Source organism: Salmo salar, chromosome 01, assembly GCF_965601325.2.
Source record: "Salmo salar chromosome 01, fSalSal1, whole genome shotgun sequence".
NCBI lineage: Eukaryota > Metazoa > Chordata > Actinopteri > Salmoniformes > Salmonidae > Salmo > Salmo salar.
In genome coordinates, this window is record NC_138291.1 from 67,463,580 (window position 1) to 67,481,494 (window position 17,915).

Here is a 17,915-nt window from a genome sequence, read left to right on the forward strand (position 1 = left end):
GATAAGAGCATCTGTTAAATGACTAAAATGTAAATGTAAAGCAACATACAGGCAATGCTCAATGTGTGTAGAACTAGATTGTAATACACCAAAATAAGTTACAGTACAACTCAATGGCAAGGAAACCCAACAAAAAGGTATGACCGTGATATTTTAACTTTGGTTTATGTGCAGTCTCTCACAAATACCTTAATTCAAGATGGGTTCACATAGACAAGAAGCATACATTATAGAAAAAAAAACACAGGTACCATGGGTTAAACTTGACGGGGAAGAATTGCAGGACAGAGAAAAAGAAACATGAGAATTGTTTTAATGTAGACGTTGAATGTGTCTTACTCACACTCCTCCAAAGCACCAAACATCCAAATGAGGTGCCGAAGTAAACTTTCACAGACGGTTATTTTCCTCACAGCAAAAAAAGTCTGCCACAAAACATCAAGACCGAAAGAAATGACAAAAATGAAAAACTCAGCTCAAAAGCTCCCAAACATATGTAGAATTAGTTTGGAGATCAAGAAAATAAGACTTCATTTTGGCCATTCTGGGGGAAAAGGGTTAACTAAACACCTATTTGTATGGTCTCCAAGACCTTAGTGACACTAGCTTTGAGGTGAGAAGGGAACTTCATTTATGTAGCTTTGAAAATGACCTTCATTCAAGCAGTTAGTCAAATGTGTCTTTCTATAAAATGTGTAGTGCTTAGTTTTAAAAGGGATACTAAGGGGATTTTGTCAATGAAACCCTTTATCTACTTCCCCAGATGAACCCGTGGATACCATTTGTCCCTGCGTGCAGTTTGAATCAAGTTGCTAACTAGCGTTAGCGCAATGACAAAGTCTATGATAACTGCTAGTAGATACCATTCACTGCGCTAACGCTAGTTAGGATTGGCTTGCGAAACTACCTCTAACTTCCTTCATACTGGATGCAGAGACAAATGGTATCTCCATGGGTTCATCTGACTCTGGGGAAGTAGATAAAGGGCTTTGTTGACAAAATCCTGAAGTATCCCTTTAAGAATTAAATTCATAGTACACAATTGTTGGCCTAGACCCTGCCCACCAAAAAACAAGACAAACCTATTTCAACTGGAAAAACAACTAAAAGGACAGTCATTTAGGAAGTGTGCTTTCATCGGTGCCCATCATAAACCGATACTGGTATATTTCCTTATAATTTTTTAAACAACCACATGCATTTATACTTTCGCTTAAAGATTTTACATTTGAGAAAATCAAAGATCAATAGCATTTGAAAACTACAATCCTTTATTTCTGTCATCCCCAAGTCTTTTTGCAGCAATTGAGTTTTTCTTCTGTCAGTCTCTTAAGTTTGTCCAGATAGTTGTGTCCTCTGCCGGGGTAGGGTGATTCCCTGCCCTTTCACAGTTTGTCCATGTAAGTAAAGGAGGGAAAAAAAAAAGAAAAAAAAAAGAGGGTGGACTCCTGCCTACTCCAGTTGTCACTCATCATCCTCCTCTTCCTCACCATCGGAGAGCGAGGCACAGGGGCGGATCTGTCGGTAGCCGTCCAGCCACTTCTCTACCATCTGTGTGACCAGGGGGTGGTTCCGCCTGCGGGAGCTCTTCTGCATGGCCACCAGCACTCCACCCTCTGTCACGCAGCAGTCCAACCACTCCCTCAACAGCTTCTCCTGCTGCTCTTCATTCCCCATCTGACACACAGACAAGAAAAGCATCAACCATGAGACTACATCTCATATTTTAGAGAATGCTCTCATACAGAGAAAAAAATAAAATAAAATCACAATTAGTGCAGCCAATCTCCCTTACTTTTCACATTCCAGTCACTTCACGAGAATAGCGACATACTATAGTCACTTAGCAGATGGTATAATAGAACTGCATGAATAGCAAAATTAGCTTGAATCAGCATGAATAGTAGACTCAGACAAAATCCTTGAAAAGCAGCCCGTCAGGGGGTCCATATAAATATTCATGATACCACAGTGGGCGCTCCCTCCTACCTCCTGTGCTGAGAGGAAGTGGATGTGGAGCAACTTTCTCTCACTGTCCACCAGCGGTAGGAAGGTGATGGTGACGTCATCATCTGTGTTGAGGTTGGCGCCTGCGCCCCGATTGTTGAAGCCGTCATTCTCCATGGCCACCAGTGCAGAGAAGTGGCCGCGCGTGTAGCCCAGAGCAATGGGACTCTTCCAACAGAAACTCTGCTCCCACAGCAGGGGCAAGTACACACCTGGAGAGAGATGGGGAAGGGGGAGTTGGGATGAAGAGTGAAGGAGGAAGAGGGTGAGAAATGGAGAGAGGGGGAATCAAGGCAGGAGGTAAGAGTCAAAGGGACGGACAGAAAGAAAGCGGAAGAGAAATATAGAGAGATGACAAACCAAAATGTCAAAACAGGCTGACATATTGCTTACCAACAGTTTCCCAAACACAATGGACACTTTCCCTGAGACTATTCCATCAGCCTCAAACCACTAGACAGCCTCTACAAGTGAACGAGACACTTCACCTTGTGACCTTAACTGAAACCACAAACCACTGTTTTTGAGCATCTAGAACAGTTACTGTCGCTCACTGTTCAACAGTCTGCCATTGGATGTTTACTGGGTTCACCTGGCGACCAATTTAAACAGAGCTTTCTCCTTCACTCCCTCCACGGACGCCCATAAGCCTCTCCTTTCCTTGGCAACACAAACAGTAGCCTATATCGTTCCTCCATTATGAATGACATTACCACAGGCAGCCCATCGTTACAGAGAGCTGTCTTTATGGCTGCACGGGCTCTGCAGGCTAATTAAAGCCAGACTGTTTTTACTAGGGCCCACGGAGGTGGACCCCGCCCTCAGCCCTTATTGGACACCCGCTTTAAACTACCACTCCCTCTTCCCATGATGGCTAACATATGCCGAGAGACATAGGCTACTAACAGTATGTACAGTGAACCATGCTCCTGCATTGCTTCATAGTTAGGGGGTGGGATTATTTTGGCAGAATTGTTCTTCGACTGGTTTTAGAGAGTCGCATGCTGTATCAGCATTGGAACAATCACAACGAACAATTGTAACCCCCCCCCTCCCTTTACTAAACAGATTGTAATCTACTTGGACTGATTCTTGATGCAGCTACAGTTCCTATAAGAATGAGAAGACCGAAACTAGAGATGTGACAAATGGAAAAATATTCTTAATGTTTAAGCTGCAATTTTTTTTTATAGATTTCCTTTAAAACAATTGAATTTTTTTAATCCATGTGAAAGCAATGGTTTGGGTCTCATGGTGCGCCCCTTTCAGATGGTTAAACATTTGCACCTGTACTACCATTACCGTAGCTCAAATCCATCTCGCAAAGTGTGCATTCCCTTCATTTAACTTTCCAAAATATTGCCATACAGGACTTCGCCGCTGTCGCTTGCCTTTCTCTGCCATTTTTCCAGCTATTAACGACAATGACGTAGTGGTGGAGAGTCGACTCCAAAATAATTGATTCCTCGACTCCTTACACACAGACTCCCGATGTCGACTCCAATTTCTGAGAGTCAAGTTTCAATTCCGCTAGGAATCGACTCATAAGATTCAGAATTTTTGGAACAAAGGAGACTGTTCTCGGAAGTATGGCAACTAATCACACACTTGCATCTTAGCAAGCTAGCGATGGAAGGAGAGAGAAGGGAGGGCACAGTTTAGGCAGGTCAGCTACCAGGCAGTCAGAACCGTGCACTAGGCCTATATCGGCAATCAAAAGCTGTAGCACGCAATTTTTCTTGCCTTGCAATGTCTCGCACTTAACTCTCACAGTCACACATGGTATCTACGCATTTGCACAGGTTTGCTTCAACAGTGGGGAAGTTGAGCCTCGTGCTTCAATGCTCTTAGTTGTTTTTCAGTTAAGGATTTTTCTTAAAGTTAAGATTCCAAATTTCAGTCAATAGTGGATTTCCGGATAGCACTTTCAGAGGCATTTTGATTTACACAGCAGTGCGTCACAGTTGGAGGGAGTTGACACTTGATTTAGAAACTGTCAGTCTCGTGGCATGACCCTTAGCATTGCAGATAGAAATGTATTGTACAATGGCAAGAAAAGGTATGCGAACCCTTTGGAATTAACTGGATTTCTGTATAAATTGGTCATAAAATGTGATCTGATCTTCATCTAAGTCACAGCAATAGACAAACACAGTGTGCTTGAACTAATAACACACAAATTGTATTTTTATTGTCTATATTGAATACAGCATTTAAACATTCAGTGTAGCTTGGAAAAAGTATGTGAACCCCTAGGCTAATGACTTCTCCAAAAGCTAATTGTAGTCAGGAGTCAGCTAACCTGGAGTCCAATCAATGAGACGAGATTGGAGATGTTGGTTAGAGCTGCCCTGCCCTATAAAAAACAAACAAAATTTGAGTTTGCTATTCACAAGAAGCATTGCCTGATGTGAACCATGCCTTGAACAAAATAAATCTCAGAAAACTAAGATTAAAAATTGTTGACTTGCATAAAGCTGGAAAGGGTTACAAAAGTATCTCTAAAAGCCTTGATGTTCATCAGTCCATGGTAAGACAAATTGTCAATAAATGGAGAAAGTTCAGCACTGTTGCTACTCTCCCTAGGAGTGGCCATCCTGCAAAGATGACTGCAAGAGCACAGTGCAGAATGCTCAATGAGGTTAAGAAGAATCCTAGAGTGTCAGCTAAAGACATCACAAAATCTTTCGAACATGCTAACATCTCTGTTGACGAGTCTACGATGCGTAAAACACTAAAAAAGAATGGTGTTCATGGGAGGACACCACGGAAGAAGCCACTGCTGTCCAAAAAAGAAAACATTGCTGCACGTCTGAAGTTTGCAAAAGAGCACCTGGATGTTCCACAGCACTACTGGCTAAATATTCTGTGGACACATGAAACTAAAGTTGAGTTGTTTGAAAGGAACACGCAACACTATGTGGAGAAAAAAAAAGGCACAACACCAAAACCTCATCCCAACTGTAAAGTATGGTGGAGGGAGCATCATGGTTGTGGCTGTTTTGCTGCCTCAAGGTCTGGACAGCTTGCTATCGTCGACGGAAAAATGAATTCCCAAGTTTATCAAGACATTTTGCAGGAGAATGTAAGGCTCTGTCTGCCAATTGAAGCTCAACAGAAGTTGGGTGATGCAACAGGACAACGACCCAAAACACAGAAGTAAATCAACAACAGAATGGCTTCAACAGATGAAAATACGCCTTCTGGAGTGGCCCAGTCAGAGTCCTGACCTCAATCCGATTGAGATGCTATGGCATGACCTCGAGCGATTCACACCAGACATCCCAAGAATATTGCTGAACTGAAATAGTTTTGTGAAGAGGAATGGTCCAAAATTCCTCCTGACAGTTGTGCAGGTCTGACCCGCAACTACAGAAAATGTTTAGTTGAGGTTATTGCTGCCAAAGGAGGGTAAACCAGTTATTAAATCCAAGGGTTCACATACTTTCCCCACCCTACACAGTGAATGTTTACATAGTGTGTTCAATTAAGACACGAAAGCGTATAATTGTCTGTGTGTTATTAGTTTAAGCAGACTGTTTGTCTATTGTTGACTTAGATGAAGATCAGATCAAATTTTATGACCAATTTATGCAGAAATCCAGTTAATTCCAAAGGGTTCACATACCTTTTCTTGCCATTGTACAATACATTTCTATCTGCAATGCTAAGGGTCATGCCACGAGACTGACAGTTTCTAAATCAAGTGTCAACTCCCTCCAACTGTGACGCACTGCTGTGTAAATCAAAACGCCTCTGAAAGTGCTATCCGGAAATCCACTATTGATTGAATACTGACCTTTGAGCAAAACTCTCAAATCTGCATATCAGCAAACCCAATCAAAAATTTGCATCATCCTGCTAGGGAAAATTCAAATCAGAAGGGCTTTGTCTGACCCAGCAGATAACTAGGCAAGTCAGTTAAGAACAAATTCTTATTTACAATGACGGCCTACACCGGCCAAACCCGGACGACACTGGGCCAATTGTGCGCCACCCTATGGGACTTCCAATCACGGACGGTTGTGATACAGCCTGGAATTGAACCAGGGTGTCTGTAGTGACACCTCAAGCACTGAGATGCAGTGCCTTAGACCGCTGCGCCACTCAGGAGCCCACTACGTCACAGGCAGAAAAAGAAAGCCTTTAAAATCAGCCCAATTTAAGACTAAGGCCAAAGAAAGCAGACATCATCTCACCTTGAAAACGGGTGTACCCAAGTGTTTCACCACGGAAACTTTTGTAATACTTCACTCCATAGACGATGATTGGTCTACGAAGAATGTGTGCAAGAACAAAAATATGAGTCTGCTCCAGGCTGGCTCCAGGCTGTAGAGAGAGATACAACACAAAGAAAGAGGCACATCAAACTACCTTTTTGGTGGACAGCTGCAAAATATACTGTTAGGATTTGAGCTATTACTTACTATCAGCTGTTAGGCTAAAATGATTGGATGTACATCGAGCAATACTGTAAGCCGGATTTCTAATCATGCCTTGATACTATAAATAAATGTGATCAAGACTAATTTGATTGTTAAAAACGAAAACCTTATGTCAATGCCTCTGTTGGTTCTACATCTTGTGATTGATATAGTAGAGGAACAGTTGAGATTACACAACTGTCAAATGAAAATGACATAGTGGAGGCTCTCACACTAGGGGCTTTCCTATATGGTCAGAGCAGTATGGCATTGCATAATTCATGGGCAGTAAATGCTTTTTATATTTTAGCATATTACAGTACAGATGTAGGATCTTCATTTCACCTATATTGTCACAGCCAAATAATCCTGCAGCAACAGGATTTGAACATTTAGTCAATCATTTTGCTTGATCAGTGGTTAGGCTATTAGCTGGCCAAAAGTAGGCTACATAAAAAGTGCGGTTTTGAGAATTTTTATAAATCACAAAGCTCATCTGCATTTTCTGCGGAGCAAAAAAAACAAGAGTGTGATCAAATTAAGATCCTACATCTGTACACTGATGATCCCAAGTCCTTCCACCTAAAAAGCTTAATGTGTGTATGCATAAGGAAATGAGTGAGTGAGTGAGTGAGTGAGTGAGTGAGTGAGTGAGTGAGTGAGTGAGTGAGTGAGTGAGTGAGTGAGTGAGTGAGTGAGTGAGTGAGTGAGTGAGTGAGTGAGTGAGTGAGTGAGTGAGTGAGTGAGTACCTGGCTGGCCAGTGAGAGGATGAAAGCCCAGTCTTCCTGCCACTGTTCTTCTCTGAGTGAGAAGTGCAAGCCAAAGCTTTGGGAATACCACGACTCCCACTCCTTCCAGCGCGTGTAGAACCTAGACAGACAGACAGACAGAACACACACACACACACACACACGTCAGTGACCCTGTATCAACTCCCTGTGGAAAAGGTCAAGTGAGTGTTACTCAAATGCTTGAAACCCTTTTGCAATGAGAACGGGTTTTCCTTTTTTCACAATTAAATAATTGGTTTGCATAAACAAACACATAGCCTTCTCATCCTATCCCTAGACAAAGTTACACACCCCAGACCCAGGCCTCACCAGTGGGAGCAGTTGTGCAGGGTGTCGTGAAGGGTCTTGCGGAGGACAGAGTCCTTGTCATAGATGCCCCAGGTGGCCTGCAATACTGAGTCTAACAGGCAGTCCCCGGCCGTGCGGTTCCACAGGGCATACAGCCTGCTGTCCAACCGCGTGCCTAGCTCTATAGACCAGTTGATGATAGGAGATTCCTCCTCCAGCTCTGAGAGAGAAAGTGAGGCTTTGAAAGGGCAATGGGGTAATTTAAAAAATGAAGCACTCTTTGGTTTTACATGGTGTGCAGGCTTTTGTTCCAGCCCAGAACTAACATCAAGTCTTGTAAAGTATAGGGATGTACAGTGATTAATGATGTGCAGTTTGCAAACGATTCTTTCTTTTTGAACGACTCTTTTTTACTGACTTGAGAGTCATGATTCGTTTTCTGTTCATTTTGTTGTTCGTTTAAACTGCAGGCTGTGATTACTACATTAGAATTAAGACGCGCTTCTCTGGCTCAGTGGCTCCGGAGACGTGCTCCGACCAAGAACTCTAAAATAGATCACGCTGCAGGCAGCAATAACAGCATAGAAAACAAAAATACAAAATAAAAAAATACTCATAATTGATCGCATGGTGCAAAGAAGAAATGCAACTGATTGATTATTGAATGTTATGATGAACACAGCTTTGTAGAACCAAAACATACACCGTCTCTGCTCTAAAAACTTGAGAACGAATCATTTGGGGTGCTGCAGTTCGAACGATATTGTGCTTATCACCCTGACGGCAGTAAAGCAATGTATTCCACCAATGCATTGCTTGACAATCTTGTCCGGTTGCGGCAACAACTAGATGTCATTTCAAATGTATGTTATTTGTATACATAGCAATCAACAAATCTACACATTGTTTAAAGCACACTTTTAAAAGTCTTGGTCACAAATGAAAGCTCCATAAGCCCCTTATGGTGAACGACATGTGAACGAAAGGCTTGTAGAATCATGACTCCTTCGAGTTTACAGTTCATTGTTTACCGGTAGGGGGTCCTGTGTGCTTTGGGCATTACTGACTCAAATTAACGAAATGAGTCGAAAGAGTAATTATTTTTACTGAATGAGTTAAAAAGATCCGAGTCAGTAAAAAGAGCCGAACTTCCAATCACTAACAGTGATGGCAAGGACACCATTGTGATGCTGGGCTTGCACTATGTACAAAGACAAGTTGCGGATGGATGAAGGGGCCACCTTGATTCTACATGACAGGTGGTGGCACTGGAAAGGACCCCAGCGTGATCATATTTCAGAGAGGGGATCGAGTGTGATGAAAAGTGATACACCTGCACTTGCAGTTTCATCATAGCAGAGAGAAAGACAGGAGGGTGGCTAGGGTGACTGGTCACCATGTCTTCCATACACTGGCTTGTTACCCTTGGTGCGCTGCAAACTTTGGGGAGCTACACAGGTCAAAAGACACCCTAGAGTGTGAGCAATCAGTGTGGAAAAGTACCACCATTGATGGCATGCGGAGGAAGTACAGTCATTCATTAAAGGAATCTACACAGTCTACGCAACGGATCCGACGGAGGTTTGTTTGCGTTGCCCTCTACGTAGTTCTAGGTACTTTTGTGAGGCTGAATTTTTTAAACGCGACGCAAACAGAGCTCCATAGCTCCGTTTGCGAAGACTACGAAATCCCTGTGGAGAGCCTTTTAGGGATCAGTGAAATCCTAAAACTCAATTAGCATGATTAGCACAGATGCAGGCACACACGATAAGGGCAGGCAAAATGTCAGAAAGGCCAGCAGGGAATGCACACTGTTGGCAGGCAGTGAACAGACCTGTAATACAACACTATACAGCAGCCTTCCAATTTAGTAGAGGGGATAGGAAACTATATAGATGCCACCCAGTGTTGACTATGACAACGGTCTCACACTCACACACAATTCAGTAAAATAGTGGTATTTTAAGTTACTGAAATAAGTCAATATTTCACCTTTCTGTACATCTCGGTCTAGCACCTCGTCAAACAGTTTCTCCTGAACTGTTGGGGGCAAGTCCTCGATATCTGCAGACAAAAACATACGTAGGGTGGCATTCAATTGATTTAGTTACACAACACAAGGAAGACTTGATACAGTTCATCATCCAAGAACTTCAAAAAGGGCAAGTTGGAGAGCACGTATTTATTTGACAACTGAAATTAAGTTTAGGGCTTAGAGAAGAAAGTGAATCTGTCTTAACCTCTTGATCTGCACACACGTTAAAAACCAAGCCAGGCTGAAGTGATTAGGGTTTAATACCCTGAGGTTGCAGGAGTCAAAGCTGCCGTTTTACGGGCTCCTAACCAACTGTGCTCATGTTTTTGCGTTATTTGAAACTTATTTTGTACATAATGTTTCTGCCACCATCTCTTATGACCGAAAAGAGCTTCTGGATATCAGAACAGAGATTACTCACCTCGTACTGGACAAAGATTTTTTCTTTAAACGAGTTGGAAGCGAAGGATTTACTTCAGAAACCGGACAAGGCTTCATTAAATCCCCATCATTCACATGAAGAGACGTAGGTCGGGATGTCTAAGAATCTGACGGCGAGTGGGTAACCCGCCTCTCCCATCAGTCCTATTAGCCAACGTGCAATCATTGGAAAAATAAACTGGATGAGCTCCGATCAAGACTATCCTACCAATGGGACATAAAAAACTGTAATATCTTATGTCCTGCTGAACGATGACATGGATAACATACAGCTGGCTGGATTTTCCGTGCATCGGCAAGACAAGGGGTATGTGTCTATTTGTCAATTACCAGTGACTCACTCAATACGGAAGTGGTCAGATGACACAGATAATAAGCTACGAACCATCAAACAGGCAAAGCGTCAATACAGGACTAAGATTGAATCCTACTACAACAGCTCTGAAGCTCATCAGATGTGGCAGGGCTTGCAAACTATTACAGACTACAAAGGGGAAGCACAGCCATGAGCTCCCCAGTGACAGGAGTCTACGAGAGGAGCTAAATGACTTCTATACGCGCGTTGAGGCAAGCATGAGAGCACCAGCTGTTCCGGACCACTCTGTGATCACTCTGTAGCCGACTTGAGTAAGACCTTTAAACAGGTCAACATTCACAAGGCCGCATGGCCAGATGGATTACCAGGATGTATACTCCGAGCATGCACTGACCAACTGTCAAGTGTCCTCACTGAAAATTTTTATCTGTCCCTGACAGAGTCTGTAATACCAATATGTTTCAAGCAGACAACCATAGTCCGTGTGCTCAAGAACACCAAGGTAACCTGCCTAAATGACTACCGACCCGTAGCACTCACTTCTGTAGCCATGAAGTGCGTTGAAAGGTTGGTCATGAATCACATCAACACCATTATCCCAGAAACCCTGGACCCACTCCAATTTGCATACCGCACCAACAGATCCACAAAGGATGTAATCTCTATTGCACTCAACACTGTCCTTTCCCACATGGACAAAAGGAACACCTATGTGAGAATGCTATTCGTAGACTACAGCTCAGCATTCAACAACATAGTGCCTTCAAAGCTCATCACTAAGCTAAGGACCCTGGGACTAAACACCTCCCTCTGCAACTGGATCCTGAACTTCCTGACGGGCCGCCCGCAAGTGGTAAGGGTAGGTAACATCTGCCACACTGATCCTCAACACGGGGGCCCCTCAGGGGTGCGTGCTATGTCCCCTCTACTCCCTGTTCACCCATGACTGCATGGCCAAGCACAACTCCAACACCATTGTTTGCAGATGACAACAGTGAAAGGCCTGATCACCGACATGATGAGACAGCCTATAGGGAGGTCAGAGACCTGGCAGTGTGGTGCCAGGATAACAACCTCTCCCTCAATGTGAGCAAGACAAAGGAGATGACCAACAGGAAAAGGAGGGCTGAGCACGCCCCCATTCTAATCGACAGGGCTGTAGTAGAGCAGGTTGAAAGCTTCAAGTTCCTTGGTGTCCACATCACCAACATACTGTCATGGTCCAAACACCAAGACAGTCATGAAGAGGGCACAACAAAACCTTTTTCCCCTCAGGAGACTGAAAAGATTTGGCATGGGTCCTCAGATCCTCAAAAACGTCTACAGCTGCACCATCGAGAGCATCCTGACTGGTTGCATCACTGCCTGGTAAGGCAACTGCTAGACCTCCGACCGCAAGGCACTAGAGGGTAGTGCGTAGAGGCCAGTATGTCACTGGGACCATGTTTCCTGCCATCCAGGACCTCTATACCAGGTGGTGTCAGAGGAAGGCCCTAAAAATTGCCAAATACTCCAGCCACTGTTGTCATAGACTGTTTTCTCTGCTACCGCACGGCAAGCAGTACCGGAACGCCAAGTCTAGGTCCATAAGGCTTCTTAACAGCTTCTACCCCCAAGCCATAAGACGCCTGAACAGCTAATCAAAGGGCTACCCAGACGCCTCTTTTATGCTGCTGCTACTCTCTGTTTATTATCTATGCATAGCCACTTTACATCTACCTATATGTACATATTACCTCAATTACCTCTACTAACCTCTTATTATTTTTCTATTTACTTATTGTTTACTTCAGTTTATTTAGTAAATAGTTTTTCTTAAAACTGCATTGTTGGTTAAGGGCTTGTAAGTAAGCATTTCACTGCAAGGTCTACACCGGTTGTATTCGGCACATGACAAATAACATTTGATTTGACTAACATCTCTGCAAACTACAGACACCACATTTGACAGTATTTTCCAATGTCAAACCATGTTTTGTTTGTGTGTATTTTTATTTCCACAATAAAGCTATAGGGCTACTGTGTGTGCGCTTGGAGCCCTTGACAACAGTAGTGGCTATTCTTCAGCTCAATAAATGAATGCATTGACGTTGGGCAACAGAACAAAAACAGCCAATGCATCTGCATGCTCCCCAAATACTCTGCATACCAGACATCACTGCTTACCAGCCCTGCAGCTCTCGTCTTTAACCACAATGTAGCCTATTTCTCAAGTAGGAATTCAACTAAAATAGCTGTACTTTCAACCTTGCGTACACTACCAAAAACTCCGTACATATGAAAATACTACTTTGCTTTGCAGGGCTCCAGACTAACTTTTCCCCCTGGTTTTTAAGTTGGTGGCACCAGCATATGATTTGGTCACACAAAAGTTTAGCAGCGGCGTCACACAATAGAAAAAAGGAGCAATCTTTTTTCTTCTTTTATTTTAAACTAGGCAAGTCAGACAGTGGCTTCCGCCAGCGAAACAGGCACAGGGCAGACACTTTCATTACCGGCATCATGAGGATAATGCACTGTTTGACCAAATCATGGTTTTATCCTCCTAAAAAAAGAATAGTATAATTGGAGTGTGGTGACCAAGTTGAATGTGCAGCACACATCGGTGCATCTAATTCATTTTCACTCGCACAGTCAAGTCAAAGGGTTGCAAAATGTGACTAAATGGTTGCAGACTGGAGCCTTGTGTTTCACCAAATCATAATTGTAGCCTCCCAAAAAAACAGAAAATGTTCACTGAAGTGACCAGCTAGAATTTCCAGCTCGCACAGATGCAAGCAATTCAATATTTTACTCGCACAGCCAAGTCAAAGAGTGGCAAAACGCGACCAAATCGTAACATTCTGGAGCCCTGATTTGGGAAATAAGCAGTTGGCCAGTTCATCCGACAATACCGTAAGATGGTGCTAGGGAAATTATTTTTCTCAAGAGTAGTTGGAAACAACCATACAATTCCCTAACGCAAAGCATGCATTCTACCATCATACAGGCCTAAGACATGAAGCTTTATTGTAGAAGAGCAGAAAAACAGGACGCCACAACTATACACAGTAACTACGCTAAATAAAACTGCAGTAGTATATAATAGGTCAGTGGGAGGCTGACCTGCTGGCAGGGTGAAGGTGACCAGGTCAGTGAGGAAGTAGCAGGTGAAGTCTCCCTTGCGCTGGTGCAGGGAGGCAGCCACCTCCCGACGGATCTGCTCCGTCAGCTCAGGGCACACCATGGCTGGGATACACTTAGCTGCCTGCTGGGACACCTAGACACAGAGAGAATGTGACAGAGGAATGATAAAATGTCTCCTACTGCAAATATAACCTAGGGAGCATGAAACCCAGGTGAAACATTCAGAGCGTTCCAGGGAGAAATGTAATGAGTAGAATCCCTGAGTCAATCATATCTGTTTAACACAATCTATCTGAACGTTCGGTAACACCGCACCCTTCTGAACAGGCCCCAGGTAGACCATGCCCTGTCCTTCCTTAGCGGACATAATCCTGCCAGTCCTTCCAGGGTTCCACACACACACACACACACACACTTCCAGTCAGCAGTGGGATAATCTGGGATCATGTTTACACACCCATTGATCTGCCACACACCATAGCTCAATACAACACATCCCATCCCTGTGTCCTCTCCCGGTAGATAGAGGTGAACAGAGCTATTCATCAGCCGGATCTTCAAAACATTGACATGTAGAAACTAACTCAACCTGGAGATGAAGTGACTATTTACCAGCACATTTAATCTACACTAACTGGTACAGCTGAATAAATGAAGTCTTTGACCTGTACCATTACAGCTAATACATTGGCAGGGCCTGAATGTCGTCCTGACCTCAGTGAGGAGCACAGCCAGCATGTCCTTCCTCTGGAAGCGGATGGCCAGGTGGACCAGGGTGAAGCCGTCGTCAAAGGCCGAGGGCCGGTTGAGAAGGCGCACCTCGTCGGACGTCAGCTGCCTGGCGATGTCCCCCCCTGATGATTTATAGGCCTCTACTGCAGCCAGGTCCCCCTCTACCACACCTGCAGAAAAAGAGTGGGGGAAATTAGTGAGCAGTGAAAAACACAAGCCACACACACACTACATAAACTCAATGTACAGTTTACAAAACATTAGGAACACCTTCCTAATATTGAGTTCCACCCCTTTTGCCCTCAGAGCAGCCTCAATTCGTTGGGGCATGGACTCTAGCCTATGTTGACTCCAACACGTCTCACAGTTGTGTCAAGTTGGCTGGATGTCCTTTGGGTGGTGGACAATTCTTGATACACACGGGAAACCCAGCAGCGCTGCAGTTCTTGACACACTCAAACCGGTGCTCCTGGCATCTACTACCATACCCTGTTCAAAGGCGCTTCAATCTGTTATCTTGCCCATTCACCCTCTCAATAGCACACATGCATGTCCCAAGGCTTAAAATCCTTATTTAACCAGTATCCTCCCCTTCATCTACACTGACAGAAGTGGATTTAAAAAAGGGATCATAGCTTTCACCTGGATTCACCTGGTCAGTCTGCCATAGAAAGAGAAGGTGTTCCTAATGTTTGGACACTCAGTGTATCTGTATATTAGTCATGGTGGAAAGTCTTTGCGTTTACCATCCCAATCATTTGTAGGCTAATCCTTGCCAAAACCACATAGGCACCAGGGTAGATTTACTACTACAGTACTGAAACAAAACCACCATTTGAAAAAGAACAGCATTATAAAAAGTGTGGGGGAAGATAAAATTAGAACATTTCCAGTGCTTCTACCAGCCTCATCATTTTTGTTCAGATTTCTGAAATACCCATGCAGCAGTCTCTGGCACATTACACAACAACATTACTCCCTGACTAACTATTGTTCTACACTCAAAAGGGTAATCAGTGTGAGTGATCAAAAAGATGGCACCCCCAGAGAGGGCTGCTTCGCTTCTAGTAATACTTGGCAGTATTTGTATTTATTTTTGGTATTATTTCTTATATTGTATGTGTTATTACACACAGCCGGGAAGAGCTATTTGGTATCAGAGCGGCAGTAACTCACCAGCATTACAACAAAGAACACGACTTTCCCGATCCTTTGTTCGCGCCACCCAGGGCAATTGAACTTATTCCAGAGGCCGACCCCAAAAAAAACTCAGGCGGAGAAGAGGAAGTAGGAGCAGTCTTCTAGTCAGACTCAGGAGGTGTGCACACCACCCACCGCTTCCGAGCATATTACTCGTTAATATTTCAGGCCCTGGATAACAAGGTTGATGAGATCAGGGTAAGGTTTTTTTTTCCAGAGAGACAACAGGGATTGTAACATACTCTGTTTCATGGAAATGGTTCTCTCGGGATATACTGTCAGAGTCGGTCCAGCCACCTGGATTCTCATTACATCGCGCCGACAGGAATAAACATCTCTCCGGGAAGAAGAATGTATGTTTCAACATTAACAACTCATTGTGTGATTGTGCTAACATTCAGAAACTCAAGTACTTTTGTTCACCGGACCTAGAATGCTTCAATCAAATGCCGACTATATTGTCTCCCAAGAGAATTATTTTTGGTTATTGTCACAGCCGTGTATATCTCCCCTCAAGCCGATACCAGGACGGCCCTCAAGGAACTTGGACTTTATGCAAACTGGAAATCACATATCCTGAGGCTGCATTTATTGTAGCAGGGGATTTTAACAAAGCAAATAAGGAAAAGGCTTCCTAAATTCTATCAGCAAATCGACTGTAGCACTCGCGCTGGAAAAATACTCGACCATTGTTATTCCAACTTCCAGGATGCATACAAGGCCCTCCCCTGCCCTCCTTTCGGCAAATCTGACCACGACTCCATTTTGCTCTTCCCTTCCTATAGGTAGAAACTAAAACAGGAAGTACCCGTGCTAAGGACTATTCAACGCTGGTCTGACCAATCAGAATCCACGCTTCAAGATTGTTTTGAGCACGCGGACTGGGATATGTTCCGGGTAGCTTTGGAGAATAATACTTACGTGTACACAGATGGTTACTCAGTTTATCAAGAAGTGTATAGGAGAGGTTGTACCCACTGTGACTATTAAAACCTACCCTAACCAGAAACAGTGGCAAATGGCAGCATTCGCGCAAAACTGAAAGTGTGAACCACTGCATTTAACCATGGAAAGGTGACTGGGAACATGTCAGAATACAAACAGAGCGGTCATTGCCTCCGCAAGGCAATCAAACAGGCAAAACATCAGTATAGAAACAAAGGAGTCACAATTCAATGGCTCAGACAAGAGACGTATGTGGCAGGGTCTACAGACAATCATGGACTACAAAAGAAAAAACAGCTACGTTGCGGACACCGACGTCTTGCTTCTGGACAAGCTAAACACGTTCTTTGCCCGCTTTAAGGCCACCGATGCGGCCAGCTACCAAGGACTGCGGGCTCTCCTCCTCCATGGCCGACGTGAGTAAGACATTTAAACGCCTTAACCCTCACAAGGCTGCCGGCCCAGACGGCATCCCTAGCCGCATCCTCAGAGCATGCGCAGACCAGCTGGCTGGAGTGTTTACAAACATATTCAGTCTCTCCCTATCCCAGTCTGCTGTCCCCACATGCTTCAAGATGGCTACCATAGTTCATTTGCATTCATGAGTACAGGAACAAAATGACTATTGCCCCGTAGCACTCACTTCTGTCATCAAGTGCTTTGAGAGACTAGTCAAGGATCAAATCACCTCCACCTTACCTGTCACTCTAGACCCACTTCAATTTGCCTACCGCCCCAATAGGTCCACAGACAGTGCAATTGCCATCACATTGCACACTGCCCTATCCCATCTGGATAAGAGGAATACCCATGTAAGAATACTGTTGTATGCTGTTGAAGGCTGAGTTATAGTCAATGTACCATCCAAGCTCATCATTAAGCTCGAGGCCCTGGGTCTGAACCCTGCCCTGTGCAATTGGGTCCTGGACTTCCTGACGGGCCGCCCCCCAGGTGGTGAAGGTAGGATCCAACACCTTCACTTTGCTGATCCTCAACACAAGGGTGCGTGCTCAGTCCCCTCCTGTACTCCCTGTTCACCCATGACTGTGTGGCCATGCACGCCTCCAACTCAAAATCATCAAGTTTGCAGACGACACTACAGTAGTAGACTTGATTACCAACAACAACGATGCAGCCTACCGGGAGGGGGTGAGGGCTCTGGGAGTGTGGTGTCAGGAAAATACTCAACGTCAACAAAACAAAAAAGAGATGATCGTGGACTTCAGGAAAACAGCAGAGGGAGCACCCCCTATCCACATCGACGGGACAGCAGTGGAGAAGGTGGAAAGTTAAGTTCCTGTGTACATAAATCAATGACAAACTGAAATGGTCCACCCACAAAGAAAGTGTGGTGAAGACGGCGAAACAGCGCCTCTTCAACCTCAGGAGGCTGAAGAAATTTGGCTTGTCACCGAAAACCCTCAAACTTTTATAGATGCACAATTGAGAGCATCCTGTCGGGCTGTATCACCATCTGGTACGGCACAACCGCAGGGCTCTCCAGAGGGTGGTACGGTCTGCACAACGCATCACCAGGGGCAAACTACCTGCTCTCCAGGACACCAACAGCACCCGATGTCACAGGAAGGCCAAAAAGATCATCAAGGAC

General features: G+C 44.3%; 1 protein-coding gene across 1 annotated transcript in view; it reads right to left on the bottom strand.

Annotated features, from left to right (window-relative positions):
* Nucleotides 1-149: 149 nt before the first annotated feature.
* Nucleotides 150-17,915, bottom strand: part of LOC106607457 (ubiquitin thioesterase Zranb1) — a 34,376-nt gene continuing 16,610 nt past the window's right edge. The window contains exons 3-10 of the mRNA XM_014204423.3: nucleotides 14,144-14,331; nucleotides 13,409-13,562; nucleotides 9,504-9,575; nucleotides 7,533-7,731; nucleotides 7,182-7,302; nucleotides 6,207-6,336; nucleotides 1,990-2,219; nucleotides 150-1,677 (exon numbers count right to left, since the gene is read on the bottom strand). Coding sequence (XP_014059898.3) covers nucleotides 1,465-1,677; nucleotides 1,990-2,219; nucleotides 6,207-6,336; nucleotides 7,182-7,302; nucleotides 7,533-7,731; nucleotides 9,504-9,575; nucleotides 13,409-13,562; nucleotides 14,144-14,331 — 1,307 coding nt within the window. The 3' untranslated portion in view covers nucleotides 150-1,464. The remainder of the gene's footprint in view (nucleotides 1,678-1,989; nucleotides 2,220-6,206; nucleotides 6,337-7,181; nucleotides 7,303-7,532; nucleotides 7,732-9,503; nucleotides 9,576-13,408; nucleotides 13,563-14,143; nucleotides 14,332-17,915) is intronic.